At 39.5% G+C, this 15,612-nt stretch overlaps 1 protein-coding gene across 2 annotated transcripts; it reads left to right on the forward strand.

The window, feature by feature from the left end:
• The first annotated feature begins 916 nt into the window (after nt 1-916).
• On the forward strand, nt 917-15,524 carry adamts8a (ADAM metallopeptidase with thrombospondin type 1 motif, 8a). 2 transcript variants are annotated; one of them, XM_083531818.1, is made up of 9 exons: nt 917-2,086; nt 4,391-4,630; nt 5,618-5,750; nt 8,131-8,298; nt 9,891-10,186; nt 11,326-11,512; nt 11,654-11,826; nt 12,101-12,276; nt 12,801-15,524. In XM_083531818.1, the coding sequence occupies exons 1-9, from the start codon at nt 1,373-1,375 to the stop codon at nt 13,534-13,536; spliced, it is 2,823 nt and encodes a 940-aa protein (XP_083387944.1). In that variant the 5' UTR covers nt 917-1,372; the 3' UTR covers nt 13,537-15,524. The 2 variants fall into 2 exon arrangements, with proteins under 2 accessions (XP_083387944.1, XP_083387943.1); XM_083531817.1 differs by having other exon boundaries at nt 1,104-2,086; nt 9,891-10,190; nt 11,333-11,512.
• Nucleotides 15,525-15,612: the final 88 nt, after the last annotated feature.

The raw sequence follows: 15,612 nt of genomic DNA on the forward strand, positions 1-15,612 counted from the left end.
ACCAACAAACAGCAAAACTGGCGACATTAGTAATCATAAGCTGGACAGCCCCCCTCCACAGTGCAGCCTAGAACATTTGAAGTTGAAGCCAGTGAATATTGAATCTTTGCAATCCAGGTGTGCCATCTGGTGGTGAAATAACCTGAGTTAATACTCAATCTAGGGATTTTCAAATGTTTTACACACACACACACACACACACACACACACACACACACACACACACACACACACAAACGCGCGCGCGTTTTATTGTGTTCGCATGATAGGCAGAAGCTCTTGCTCGATACTGATATGTTTAATTGTTTTTTTTTGTTGTTTGTCTGTTTGATTGATTCATTCATTTATTGATTGGCTGATGTTTTAGGAGTATGGCCAAACAGAACGCTACATGAAAAATTATGCAGTGTCGCCACCTACTGGAGGTGAACTAAAAGGTTTACAAACCACTTAGCTACATATTGAATCTATATTCACAGTGAGCTGTTCGAGCACTACCATATATTAATAAAAACGAACGATAAAACAGGCTGCACACATTCACAATCCTAATCGAGGTTTCCCGATCCCAAAATCATTGGGATTTTCTTTATTTAATATCATTGAAAGTTCAGTTTTCATAATCTGATTAGTTCATAACCAGGCTGACTTGTATCGTTTGTGCAACCATTATTTGTCTTGTTCAGAACTGTTGGTCAAATAAACTTCATTCCAGGGATGTGTAACTGGAAGTGGCAGACTGTGTGGACTGTTTTCCAGCCAGTCATGGTTTAAAACACGCCTCAATTAGCACCACCATAAACTTGTCCGAACTGTAACTGTGCCAAGCAATATATATTGGGCCAAGGCCATTTTTCCCCCAGCACATTATGATTAAATATAGCCTAATTTGCGGGAAGCATTTCAGTCAGGAAACACTATCACCAGGGTAAAACATTCCACGCATCAGAGCAGTGTGCGTGTGTACCCGAGCGTTTGTGTGCGTGTGCGCGCGTGCGCCCAACGCGTTTGGGTAATAATAGGGAGCGCTCCACTGTTCGAAGGGGGGGGGCGTGGCCGGGAGTCCCCATTGGATCGGAGCACTCGCGGTCGACGCGAGTATCGGAAATAAACCGCACAAGTTCAAGAAGATTGCGAGCGTATAAATATCGCCGACAAGGACAAGCACGCGCTGACTGTACACAGGTCGAAGAGCGTTTTCCTCAAAGGCGACATGGTTAAAAAGTGTCACTTTGGTGATTTCTATGAATTTCTGTTTCAATTCAAGCCGGTGATTTCGTCTAGTTTCAAAGTGTTTCTGCGGTTTGCTGTTGTTAAAGTATTTTGCATTTCTATTTGAACATAAGTAGTTCTTGCATTTTATGTGCATTGCATGACAGTAGCTGTCACGATGATTTTCACCGCGCATTTAATCTTGGCCACTGTTCTATTTGCCGGACTTGTGAAATGTAATAGCGTGGATTTGGACGAGACCGAGACAGTACCTGTTAGAATTTCTTTAAAGAGAAATGGCCTTTGGCGACGTGAGGACTGGTATGTTTTCCAAATTAAGGCGTTCGGGCAAGTTTTCACACTGTACCTGAGGCCAGACGACAGTTTTCTGGCTCCTACGCTACACGTTCAGCGCGTCAAAGTGAACCGGCTGAACAGCTCTGGGTACGAGCGCGTCCTCGAGGATATAGTGCCGAGAGAAAGCGAGCAGGGGTTCAGGAGATGTTTCCACACGGGGACAGTGAATAAGGACGAGGACTCGCTGGTCTCCGTCAGTCTGTGCCGTGGCATCCGGGGAACCTTCGTTACGCGCGGTCAAGAGTACTTCATTGAACCTGTGGCTGCGCGCCCTGGAGACGCGACGTCGTCTTTCTCCCAGCGTCACGTCATTAAAAGACGGGTGCTCTCCAGGAGATCCGTCGTCGTAGGGAATCCAGAGGGCAACGGCTACGTGAAGCATGGCGTTGACCAGTCGAACGCTTACGAACACAAAGTGCAAAAGAGGGAACGGAGGTTTGTCTCAACACCCAGGTACATTGAAACCCTGGTTGTGGCAGACGCTTCCATGGCGAGGTTCTATGGAGACGAAATTAAGGTAAAGTACCACTAAACTTCTGATAAACGTTCACTTCATACCGTTAATTATAATATTTAATGTTTAATCGCTATAATGTTATTTGTTGGACCATTATATAGATAATAAAGTTTAATCAAGGTCACATTAATAATCATTTTAATTGCCATTAGATAAAAGAAAGGAAGTCCACGTATGAAAATATCGAAGGAACTTTTGGAGGGGTTCTACTAAAGTTTGCTCGTGGGCCGAGCTTATGCGAATTGTGATGCTAAATTCCTGAAGAATTCGTAAATGTTCATTTATGAACTGTAATATTTTCCTTTTCAACTGAGATACAAGGAGGTTTCCAAGAAACGATTTATTTCGCGCAGACGGACATGTGTGGGCGAAAGCGGTGCGTAAAAACGAGAAAACCGCAGCGCTCGCGCGATGAACCCGAGCAAAGCCTATGGGATATGTCAAAAACAGCACACTGACGTACTCAGTTGTATGGGTGTAACTAAATGCTGTAGGCAAAAATGATGACGGGCCAAACAAATGCGCAAAAAATGCATAGCCTATTTTGTATTTTTTTTTTTGTAAACACTTTTATGAGGATTTTGTCGCACAGCAGGCAACCCTGCAGCCTTACAGCTCTAGGGTTCTTGGCTCAGTGTTGACTTCTTGATGCTGTCTGTGCTACCACTATTTTATAATATAATTTTTAATTACACTTTCTAACAAATATTCACAACACTATGTCAAAATAGAAATCAGCAACAGGTAACGGAGTTTGTCTTCCTGTATAAATATCAATTGTGTTATTAATAAATGAACTGTGTAAACATATGCAACTGTGCATTTGCAACATGCCACATAACATCTATCACACAATTGAATGTCACATTTTGTCCTATGAGCTTCGTGTCCGTCTGCCTACTCCCCAGCTGCTCCCATGACTTTTTTGCTGGGTGCCACATTAACCTAATCGCAGTGTTCCTCCAGCTCATACACATAAAACAGTAGTACTGATCTTAGACATAGTTTGGGAGAATAAGTGTACTTTTACAGCTCTCCCTCATTTATATCATGCCACTAGACCCGATGGTTGTTCAGCACATCCCTGACTGTTTACTAAGAACAGTCTCTTCGCATAAATGAGACGACACAGTCCAGCCATGTTTATCATCTTAGACATTGCATACAAAGCATGTGATCACAAATGTTTACCATGCTCCAGGTTTTGTTGATAGTGTTTTACCATCATTATGTCCTTCTGTAAACAGAGGATGCAGGGGAGGATTCTTTCAAACTATGCTGTTGATCCTTCCAAACAGTGTGTAATTAACAGCAGGTGATGGCTAACAAAGTATTTTGAGATGTTTTTCTGTCTTTTTCTGCTTTTTTTTTATTATAATACAGACAATATGTCCTTTAACCATTTCACTTTAGATTTATTGAATCATAATATCATTATTTGCAAGCAATATGTCTCATGTAGCATGTTACCTTTATAGTCATTAAACCCTATGCAGTTGTCTTAGCATTAAATACCATAGTTCATTCATTCATTCATTCATTCATTCATTCATTCATTCATTTAATTTTAACCATTGTTCCAAATGAAAGCATTGCTATTTAATGTGTATTTAAAACAAATCTTAATGATTTAATTTAAAGTAACTGCTTTAATCTATTTAGAGTCAAAGATTGTCTGATAAACACTTACCCAATTTAGTGTAGCCAATTCACTTACCATCATGTTTTAGTAAGGTGTAACTAGAAAACCAGGAAGAAACCCACACAAACACAAAAAGAACATGCTTAGTAACCCAAGCTCATGATCAAGCTAGGGACCCAACAATGTGCCAGTGCTACCTGTTACACCATCATGCTGCCCCACTCCATCTTCACAAAGCATGTAATAAAAGGATGGGCTTGACTGGGTCTCTTAATACATGCTCCTGTTTTGAAAATATTGCCAGAATTGGTAAATTAAATTGTATTGTTATTAAACATGAAATGTCCATCTGCTGTGTTATGAAATATAGAGACAAAGAACTCAAGAGCTCCATGAAATAAAAATGCTGGCATCAGGAATTGGAGTTAGATGTAGCACCATCTGGAAGAGAGGCAAGGCCAAGAAGAGTTTGTTTTTGAGCTGTTTCCACCCATTTTATTGACAGAAAAATTCCACCTGCGTTATATATAAATATTTGACTTAGTGGGTAAACTGATCAACTGTACAGTGTTTGAACCCTTCAAAAAACTAAATAATAACTGATCTATTATAACTATCTAACTATAATATCTAGTATAACTTTTTCTGCTATTTCTCTGCAGCACTACCTATTAACCATAATGGGGATGGCTGCACAATTATTTGGCCACCCTAGCATCAAGAATGCAGTAAGCCTAGTGGTGGTCAAGATGTTGGTGGTGGAGGATGAGGATGTTGGCCCCGTGGTGTCTAGCAATGGCGGGATGGCCCTACGCAACTTCTGCACCTGGCAGCAGCTCTTTAACCCAGCAAGTCCACGTCATCATGAGCATTATGACACAGCTATTTTGTTCACAAGGGAGGTGGGTCATTATCTCTGTTTTAAATTTGCAGCATTTTAAAAAGTTTTTTGGCCTCAGTTGAAATCTCTTTTCAGGAAAGAATAGTCTGTTAAAATGAAAAAGAGAATCGCCAAAATCACATGTGCACCATGCAAACATGCATTCACACAAACAATTAAAGAGTAGACAATAAACCTACTGGCATGTTTTTTTGAGTGGTGGGAGGAACCTAAACAACCCTGAGGAAACCCTGATGAAACTACACAAACACTGTGATAATCCAAGTAATCCCCACTCATATATCTGAATTCATCAATCACTATTTCTTTCCACTTGCTGTGTAGATACATTTTGCTCAAACATGGTAAAATTTGGCAGAATTGTGACCACATAGACAATCAGCTTGAGATTTGCTAGATCAAAATAGACAGACCATGTGAGACTATACTTCTTCCAAGTACAGAACATTATCTGTAAAAGAGCTGAACTCAAAGCTAATGTTTGACCAGATATCTTGTGGCAAAAAAACAACATAATTTATATTGTCTTAGTTGGATGGACCAGATGCTTAGCAGATGCAAAGCTATCCCTCCTTTGCTCCAAAGATTGCTGTAGGGCCCTCCTCCACGAGAAAGGTTATCCAAGTGAGGGGTGGCACACAACTGATATAGGCCTTTTGTAAGAAAACTGTGCAGGCCAGTCATTACATAGTTAAAAATGAGTTCCCTCACTCTTTTTAGTCTGCCATGTATTTGCTTCATTTTACGATGGAAACACTGACAAATATGTTTTGCTGGCAAGAGCCTACTTGGGGGGAAAAAGGTCTGTCTGGAACTAATGGAGCGATGTCTGGATATCAGTGTCTGAAATCTGTCCCTCCTCTTCTCTCTGCTTCTCTCCAACATGTTTCTTTTTTCTCTTCTGGTTGCTGACTCAACCTGTCCATCTATCTGCATCCCTTATCCGCTCTGTCTTATTTTTTGAGCTGTCTGTCTTTTGCCCCTCCAGGATATTTGTGGACATCAGCATTGTGACACCCTTGGTGTAGCCGATGTGGGAACCATGTGTGACCCCAAAAGAAGCTGTTCAGTAATTGAAGACAACGGCTTTCAGGCAGCATTCACTGTGTCACATGAGCTAGGTACAGGTCACACACATGGACGCACACACAAATGCCACCAAATTCCATCCCTTGACTCTGTCTGACATCTCACCACCACTGAGTGTCTGGACCAGAGTGGATGACCCATATTTAGACTTAGCCATTCATTAATGTGTCTCTAACTATCTCAGCTTAACTTGAACAGTTTCCATGATCATATTTGCACCATTACAGAATGGCCAATCTGTAATGGCTTAAGGGACTATTTTTATTCCATTAGATCACCTTAATTGCAAAGCTGCTGGAATTAAGTTCCCAGTAACTATGTCACAGATTATTAGGTTCACATAAAACAACAAGCAGCTTCAGGAGCTGTGCTAAACAGACATTCGATCATATATTTACACACACATACACTTACACACAAACCATATATCAGTTCATAATTTTACGCCTGATCGGTGTGTGGATTTTATATACGTACATATATACATACATACATACATGCATACATACATACTGTACGTACATACATACATAATGTATGTACATACGGATCAGGCATAACATTTTGACATTGTAACATTATGACCAGTAAATGAATAACACAGATATTCTTTTTTATAATAGTGGGTGGGATATATTAGGCAGCAAGTAAACACTTTCTACTAAATAATGATGTGTTGAAAGCAGGAAAAATAGGCAGACATAAGGATTTGAATGAGTTTGACAAGGGACAAAATGTGATGGTTGGAGGACAGGGTCAGAACATCTCCAAAACTGCAGCTCTTGTGGGGTGTTCCCAGTCTGCAGTGGTCAGAATATATCAAAAGTGGTCCTAGCAATACACAGTGGTGAATCAGCAACAGGGTCATGGCTCATTGGCTCATTGATGCACGTGGGAAGCGAAAGCTGGCCCCCGTGTTCCTATCCAACAGACAAGCAACTGTCAGTGAGTCTTGTGTAGTCTGTGGTGCTACTTGGTGGCTTCAAATGCTCCAATGCATAACGTTCAGGTTTGGAGAATGTGAGGGCCCATCAGTGGCATCAAAGCCTTTGTCATTCAGAAACTGTCTAATCAGTCTGGCCACACAAGGCTAGGCATTGTCATGAACTCAGGCCCACTGCACCAGTGTAAGGTCTGAGTTGCTCTGAGGATTTCATCCCGGTGGCTTACAGCAGTAAGGGTACTACTGGATAGATCAACTTTGAGTATATTTTTTCCAGACCATTACTGACCAACCACCAAACCAGTCATGCTGGATGATGTTGCATGTAGCATAATGTTCCCTTTGGCATCTCCAGACATTTCACGTCTGTTACATGTGCTCAGTTTAAACTGGCTATCATTTGTGAAGAGAACAGGGCACCAGTAGCAGACCTGCCAATTCTGGTGTTCTCTGGCAAAATAAGCTGCACTGCGCACAGGGGAGTTGATACGGCAGTGGTTAAGGCACTGGGCTCTGGGTTACTGATTGGAAGGTCAGGGTTCAAGCCCCTGTATTGCCAAGCTGCCACTTTTGGTGCCATCACTAGAGGATGTCAGGCCTTCATGTTACCCTCATGGAGTCTGTTTCTAACAGTTTAGTAAAAAAATATGCACACCAGTATTCTGTTCAATGTCATTTTGTAGGGCTCTAGCAGTGCTCCTCCAATTCCACCTCATACAAAGTTACAGATCCCAGTCCAGCTGCTGGGCTGTTGCTCTTTTATATCCCTGTTCAAGCTCTCCTGTTCAAGTGTAATAGCCTGTATCCCGGTATTTTCTCCATTCTCTTGAAACTGTACTCGGAGACACATCAAATCGCTGATTAGTTTGCAGGTACTGCCTCATGCTACAAGTAATGACACGGACCCTAACAAAACACACAACTAGAGGGGTGGAGGGTCAGGGAGGATAGAGCAATTGTTTGCGGCCACCACCTGCAAAATCATTCCCCTTTTGGGGTTGTTTTGCTGTTGCCTCTCTACTGCACCTGTTTTCACCTGTTGTTATTTGCATCAAAGCAGGGTAAAACTGGATAAAAAAATGTATCCCTAAAGTTTAACTGACTTGATGAAATGTGACAATTAAGAATTCCTATAATATTTTATTTTTTTTAGCATTTTCTGTGTGTGCTTTGACCCAGTCACCCATCATTTGGTGCTTTGGTGCAAGTTATTCCATTCTTTGACAAGTGCCATAGTAATAAGTTAATCAAATTAATGAACTACATCTGTCAATGATATTAATGTTATGCCTGATGGATATGTGTGTGTATGTATGTGTGTGTGTGTGTGTATGTGTGTGTGTGTGTGTGTGTGTGTGTGTGTGTGTGTGTGTGTGTGTGTGTGTGTGTGTGTGTGTGTGAGAGAGAGAGAGAGAGAAAGAGAGAGAGAAAGAGACACGTATTTATAACAACCTTTTTTTCCCTTATAGGCCATGTATTAAGCATGCCGCATGATGACTCCAAGACCTGTGAGAAATTGTTTGGTGATATTGATGGACATCAACTAATGGCTCCCTTCTTTGTACACCTCAACAAGACATTTCCCTGGTCACCATGCAGTGCCCTTTACATAACAGAGTTCTTCGACAATGGGCATGGTATGGCCTTAGACCTTGTACTAATCCTATCATCTTTGCTTACTGGCAGTTCATCAGGTAGTGGAGATGAGCATCGGGGAGAAAAAACGCCTTTTTTTCTCACAAATTTAGCTGTCCAAATATCTGTCTTAATGCACAAGCAAAGAAAAATTTAACATAAACTCTTTTTTAAAAGAAAATAACATTATTGGACCAACAAAATCATTCTATTTTTTGTTTATTAGAACAACACACTGGAGAATGTTTATGATTAAACTCTGACATTAGAGAGCTATAGAGATATGACCTTGTTCTTACCTTTACTGTATTACTGTTTTTATAGACTAATAAGTCTGTTTGAGGAATAGCTTTAGAAGTATCTATGAAATAATGTAAAAATTACTTGGCTCCTTGAAAGATAAGATATTGGGTGGTCATTTGGTTTGGGCACAAGAGCAGGCCATGTTTAATTAAGATCCAGACCAAAAAGAAAACATTTCAAAAACATTTTTCCTAAATCTTGAGGTTGTCATTATCTTGTTAATAGAAACATGCCACAGAAAACAAACAGTGCAGTGGAAATCTATGAAATCGTGGTCTCTGTTTTACAAGTTTAGTCACACTTTTTTCATATGTCTATTCTGCCTTTACTTGCCCCCTTACCACTAATAATAGACCTGTAAAACCACACTGTGTAATTTTGCTGAGAATGTAAAATCTAACCACCTATGTAGAGTATGCTCTCTCTTTCTCTCTCTCTCTCTCTCTCTCTGGGTGTTTTTTGCCCTCACCACTGCATAATGTAGTCAGGTGACAGACACATGCCAGGCATGTCTGATATTGTTACAGGAATCTGTTTAAGGCTTTCCCTGTTTACTGTCTGTACAGTCTTCCAGAAGTGTACCTCATGCTTCAGTAGTGCATTCCCACAATGTCAGAAAAAGAGAACAGCGAATTGAAAAACAGCAAACATATTTTTGCCTGAGATTGATTTATCTGTCAGTATTTCAGTCTGAGCTTCTCACTCCAGCTTCCTTGTGTCATCCTCGATGACTAACATATTCCAGCTTAATAGCCGTTATTCCTCATTCAGCTCCCACTATTGGCAGGCACAGGCTTCTTCTACTGAACTTGCTGTTGTCACAGATAAAACAAGTAAAAACAGACCAAATAATTTATGACTTAATCTAGATTTAAATTATATTTAAGAATCCAAAACTTAATCTTAGGAATTGAAGTGCCCATAGTGTACACACAAGTTTGAGAGTTTAAAAACCATAGGGTGGAGGAACTGCTTTTTGAATGTTCATGAGGTCCACGTGATATAGCATGGTATTGTTTAATTTGTAGCTTTGTAAATTCCACTGTTAATTATTGAACTTAAGTGAGTTCCACTAGAGCTGCAAGTGGTTACACAATGGAAATCTCCAGATGAGCTCATTCTTTTACACACATCATGAACATACTTGCCTGAAGCTACAAATGTGCACACCTGTTTACTCTAAGAGTTGGTTTTAGCAAACTTACAGACGCTAGTGCTAATGATGTCAATGAAGGAAAGAAGACCAGCTAAACAGCAGGTGTTAATTTTTAGTGTGTTCATTCTTTCTTAGGTGACTGCTTACTGGACATGCCAGACCAGAGTATACCATTAAGGGCTGAGCCTCCGGGCCGCAAGTTTGGTCTGGATCGTCAGTGCCAGCAAACATTTGGAGAGAAGTTTACCCACTGCACCAATGCCCCGGAGGACCAAGCGTGCATCCAGTTGTGGTGTCGCGAAGAGGGAAAACCACAGTGCACTACCCGTAATGGTAGCCTGCCCTGGGCTGATGGCACACCATGTGGCGAAGATCGGAGCTGCGTTGGGGGGGTGTGCATGTCAAGTATGTTGGCAGAAAAGAAGAAGGAGGTATGTGTAGCATGAGTCAAGCTTGAGTAAGACTTCTGATTTATCAGTGCAAAAATATATATGGCCAATACTGCCTTTTATTAATTGTGATTACAAGTTTCGCACTATATACAAATTCTATGTCAAACTAAGATCACCATTTGGCTGGTCAAGCATTCTCAGGACACCATTTAGCTGTCTGAACAATGAGTTAAAATTATTCATTTGTCATTTTTTTAAATCCAACCAGCTGCTGATGTTGGACCCATTCTCGGAGCTTCATAAAATAATCAATCTACTTAAAATCCATTTCATAAATGCCAGACATTCCTGTAGCTAGAGAGATAGAGAAAAGCAACAAATAGCAGGTGTGACAGTGAGAGAAACAGAGAGAGGTGAAGCAATAAAACACAGAAGGGAAAAGAGAAAGAGAGATTGTTTAAGAAATGTGTTTAGGTGGATTGGCTATGACAGAAGACCACATTGGGTTCCACTGCTGTCAGCCAAGAACAGGAATTTGAAGCTGTCATGGGAACAGGAACATCAAAACTGGAAAGTCGAAGATAAGAATAAAAATCTGGTCTTTTTTTTTTTTTCATCTTTAGCTGTACAATTTCATTGAGACCATAAGAGCCTCAAATTCTTGTTCTTGGCTGAAGGAGTAAAACCAAATGTGCTATTCTGCTGTCGTAGCCCATACACCTTAAGGTTTAATGTGTTGTGCTTACTGAGCTGCTTTGCTTACTAAAGTTGCAGAGTGTTTAAGTTATTGTAGATTTCTTGTCAGCTCAAACCAGTCTTGTCCTTCTCTGATCTTACATTAAAAGATATCACACCTTTGCTTCATTCTGATGTTTGATGGGAACAAAACCCAAAGCTCTTGACCGGAATGTGAACTTAAAATGAACATATTTTGGTCCTCCTTTTGTCTACATCACTATTTTTTAATATACTTTCTCACTGTAGAAAATTCAGCCCAAAGTAAGCCTGGGTAATTATGTAAATCAGTTATGTTAAATTGGTGTGCTTTAGCCTTGTGTAAACTACACTGCTGCTCCAAACATTCTCACGTGCTTTTTTCTTTGGTAGTCTATTTCATCAATCTTTCCATATTGTAGTCAGTGAGTTATGTCTCCATGATTCATTTTCTTGTGTTTAAGGAACCAGTCAATGGTGGTTGGGGTGCATGGGGTGCCTGGGGTCCATGCTCTCGGACATGTGGAGGTGGTGTTGAGTTCTCTCAACGTGAGTGCACAAATCCAATGCCACAGAATGGAGGATCATACTGCGTTGGTCAGAGAGTGAAATACCAGTCCTGCAACATTCAGACCTGTCAGGGAAATCATGGTAGCATTTTATTAACTCCCTCTTCTTTTAGGAAACAATATTGTTTGCATGAATGCTTTGTGGGTACAAATATATTTAACAGTTTTATATATGAATTCATTTTGTGTGTATTGCCTCATTAATAGTGATTTAATTCCACAGGTAAGAGCTTCAGAGAGGAACAGTGTGAGAAATATAACAGTGATCGTTACTTGAATGTACATGGCAAAATAAAGGAGTGGATTCCCAAGTATGCTGGTGTTTCACCCAGAGATCGGTGCAAACTTTTCTGCAGAGCCAGGCACAGCAATGAATTTAAGGTCTTCGAAGCCAAGGTACAACTTTCTCAGTAGTTTGTCTAGAGTAAACATTAGTTCTTCCATTTAGTGTCTCACTAAAATTCAAAGTTGATATCTCCTGAGATTCAGATCTTTCCAAAGAACTGCAATAACTGTGAAAGCATTCTTGGTAGTAAAATGTGATGTCTGAAACTCAAAGCTTAAAGTCTAATTTTCCTTATATTGATATTTTCACATTTTTATGTGGTCTTGTCTTTTGCACTTTTAACACTAGCCACATTTAACATCTGTTGTTGGTGGTGTTTATCAGGTCGTGGATGGTACAACCTGTGGTCCCGATACGACATCTATCTGTGTCCAGGGACAGTGCATCAAGGCTGGCTGTGACCAGGTCATAGGCTCCAATCTTAAACTGGACAAGTGTGGTGTCTGTGGTGGAGATGGGACAAGTTGCAGAAAAATCAGTGGCACTCTTAACAAAGCTACGTAAGTGAGGAAATTCTCTTGAATAGTGCAAGATTAGAACAGAAACAAACTGCTGGAAAAGTACTTCTGTTGGTAAAAAAAAAAAAAAAAAAGGATGAAATTAAATCAAATTAAAATTGTATTTGTCACTTACACATTTATACAGAGTATGACATAGTGAAATGCTTTTTATGACTGTCCAACTTGTAAACATAAAAGAAACACAATATAAGTAAAATAAAAAAAATGAAAGCGTAAAATAATGTATGTACGACTATAAGTAAAAATTTATATATATATATATATATATATATATATATATATATATATATATATATATATATATATATATATATATATATATATATATATACACACACACACTCACTAGCAAAAAAGTATATAGCTGTATACACATACATGAATTAACAGAAGGGATGGATGGATATGTATGACAGAAGTACAGATTAAACATTAACAGTGACTCAGTGTAATGTAATTGTCATTAAGGAAGCTCATTTACAAATATTAATATATTTCTACAGCTTTGGATACAATGACATAATTAGCATTCCTGCTGGGGCCACCAATATTGACATCAAGCAGCGTAGCCACCATGGAATCAAGCATGATGGTAACTACCTGGCAGTGAAAACTGAGGATGAATCCTACATTCTCAATGGGAATTTCTCAGTATCAACAGCTGAACAGGACATTCCAGTGTGTGGTGCTGTCCTTCGATACAGCGGCTCATCCACTACCCTGGAACGGCTTCTCAGCTTCCAGGTACTCCAGCAACCTATCACCATCCAGCTTTTGTCAACAGCAGGTGAAACCTCACCACCCAGGGTTAAATACACCTTCTACCTACCCCGGGACCTTCCCTTCAGCAAGCCAAATGCAGAGAGGAGCATCTCCCCACATGTCATCCTGCCATTTGGTGGAGCCGAATGGGTCCTGGGTGAGTGGTCCGAATGTTCTAAGAGTTGTGGTGCTGGCTGGTCCAGGAGGAGTGTTGAGTGTCAGGACAGAACAGGAGCCCTGTCGTTCTCATGTGACATGGAGCTGCGGCCAACCGACATCCGACCATGTGGTGATCTTCCCTGTCCAGTGTGGCAGATGGGACCATGGTCAGCCTGTTCTCGGACTTGTGGTGCTGGTGAGCGCTGGCGCAGCGTACTGTGCATAGACTACACAGGCAAGACTGTGGAGCCAGAAAAGTGCAACCCAGATAAACGGCCAGAGGCTGTTTCCACAGAGTGCTTTTACCAAGATTGTTAAAATAGAGTGTGCCCTACAACAAAGAACGGGGGTAGATGTTGGCATATGAGCTATAGAGCAGGCAGTAGAGCTGAAAACCCAATACCTTTAAATATGAAGTTGATCATGCTTCAGAAGAAAGCTAGGAAATTGTAACATACAAAAGGGTATAGAAATCAGCTGTCAAACCTAATAATGGCATTAGATATAAGGTTCCACCTATTTTATTAATTCTCATTGTTATTCATATTCCTCTATTTAACCTTCTAATTTTCTAATCACTATTGAACTTTTTTTTCTGCCCCACAGAGATCTACCTCAAACCATAAAAATGCAGTAATACTAAAGGAAAGCATTCTGTTGTAAACTTTACTACAAAGAAATATTACCTTTAAAAAAAAAAAAAAAAAAAAAAAAAAAACCTGCTGAATTGTATTCAAATATGACTGGTCAAATACCTCCATTTTAATGCATTTCAGTCCACATCAGACTGATAGATTATCTAACTGAGTCAAAATGTAAAGCTACCTGAGACATGAACGTATCAGCTTCACAAGTAGAAGTGTTCCTCTCTTTAGGCTTAGTCCAAATCCAACTGCCTTTTTAGTTATAATTCTTTATACACATGCTTATGCGCTATTTCACATGTTTAATTTATTTGCCAGTTTGTAGTCTATAACAGTGTTTATATTAATAACAACTGATTATTTAATGCTAGGTAATATAAAATATTTCAGATTTATGCATTTCAACACTGGAATTTATTACAGTCCTTAGCCACATAGGGGTAAACAGAAACCATCTAGGCCAATGTGAGAGCTATGAAATAGTGAGGGCATTTCACTTCTTAATAACTGTCTGCTTTCTGATAAAAATTATTGAGCTGCTTTTTTGTTTGTCACAATGAAATTGCTTGATGTAGACGATAAACCCTGTCTTGTATTTTAGCCAGGCCATCATACCATTTTAAACAACTGTGTTAAAATATGGCCTCACTCATTTCTAAAGCCACCTTTTACTTTGTTTTCTATTACCATCAATTGTTACACAAACCTATTAAAAGAACTATTTCAAATGTATACTACATGCAAAAGCCCTCTGAAGAAAACGAGTGAATTAGTAGGAAAGATAAATCTGAGACTAGTCAGAGCAAGTAGTATGGCGCAAAGAGACTGATGACCTTGCTCAACTGAATGAAAGGCTACTTTTCAGTAATAATTAAAATCATTTCAAATGTTTAAGCTAAAAAGAGTGTAAGATAAAGTAAATAAAGTCCACAACAGGAAGTGTGCATTCAATTATACAACAGTTCGATCGGATAAGCCTTGTGCCAAGAGTATAACAACACTGGTACATTTCACTTCACTAGTCTGTGTTCACAACGTACAATTCCATGTCTAACAACATTTGCATTGAAACCCACTTCTACACTTAATATGGACTGAAAGTCTATCTGTCTATTGCATGGCAATATGAACTACACTACCAGCTGTGGCTTCTGGGGGAACTTTTTCATTAAACAAACAAAAATAAACAAAATATTTGGCCATATTTTGTCTGAAATGTCAGTCACTTAATGTTGTTAACTTCTGTTCATAGAACTGTTGTATAATAGCAATATCACAATCGCAGTTGTGCGGTTCTAATGAATATCAGCATAACTGTGATTACCTATAGCTAATTCCCAGTTGTGCTGATATTCTATACAACACTCCCGCTTATGTGATATTGTTTGAATATGTCCCCCCCCCCAAAAAAAAATGCATTAAATAACAATAGAGATAATAGAGATTTGCATTCCTTCTGAATGAGATGTTCTGAAATTATGTAGATCTGAAACTCTAGAGCATTCTATCCCTTCAGTGAAGGTCTGTATGATGCTATTGTTATAGCTTCCTTTTTACAGTATTTATTTTTCAAGTTGTGTTTTATTTCTTGTTGCTGGTTGTCTTTCCTATATAACTGATATGAACCGAAATCAACCATTAAATGCTGTCCGAATATTTTCAGTATGTTGTTTTATTTGGTGTAATACCTGAATGAAACCAGAGCATGTTTAGGAAAAGTATATTTTATGTAATAGCATAAGATTCGTTC

The sequence above is a fragment of the Silurus aristotelis genome, assembly GCF_946808225.1.
Source record: "Silurus aristotelis genome assembly, chromosome: 26".
NCBI classification, from domain to species: Eukaryota; Metazoa; Chordata; class Actinopteri; order Siluriformes; family Siluridae; genus Silurus; species Silurus aristotelis.

Excerpts from the sequence above, each read along its gene's own strand:
- adamts8a (XM_083531818.1), top strand. The coding sequence starts at position 1,373 with ATGACAGTAGCTGTCACGATGATTTTCACCGCGCATTTAATCTTGGCC. Across the intron at positions 4,631-5,617 it reads CTATTTTGTTCACAAGGGAG|GATATTTGTGGACATCAGCA; the intron begins GTGGGTCATTAT and ends TTGCCCCTCCAG. Across the intron at positions 11,513-11,653 it reads GACCTGTCAGGGAAATCATG|GTAAGAGCTTCAGAGAGGAA; the intron begins GTAGCATTTTAT and ends TTAATTCCACAG.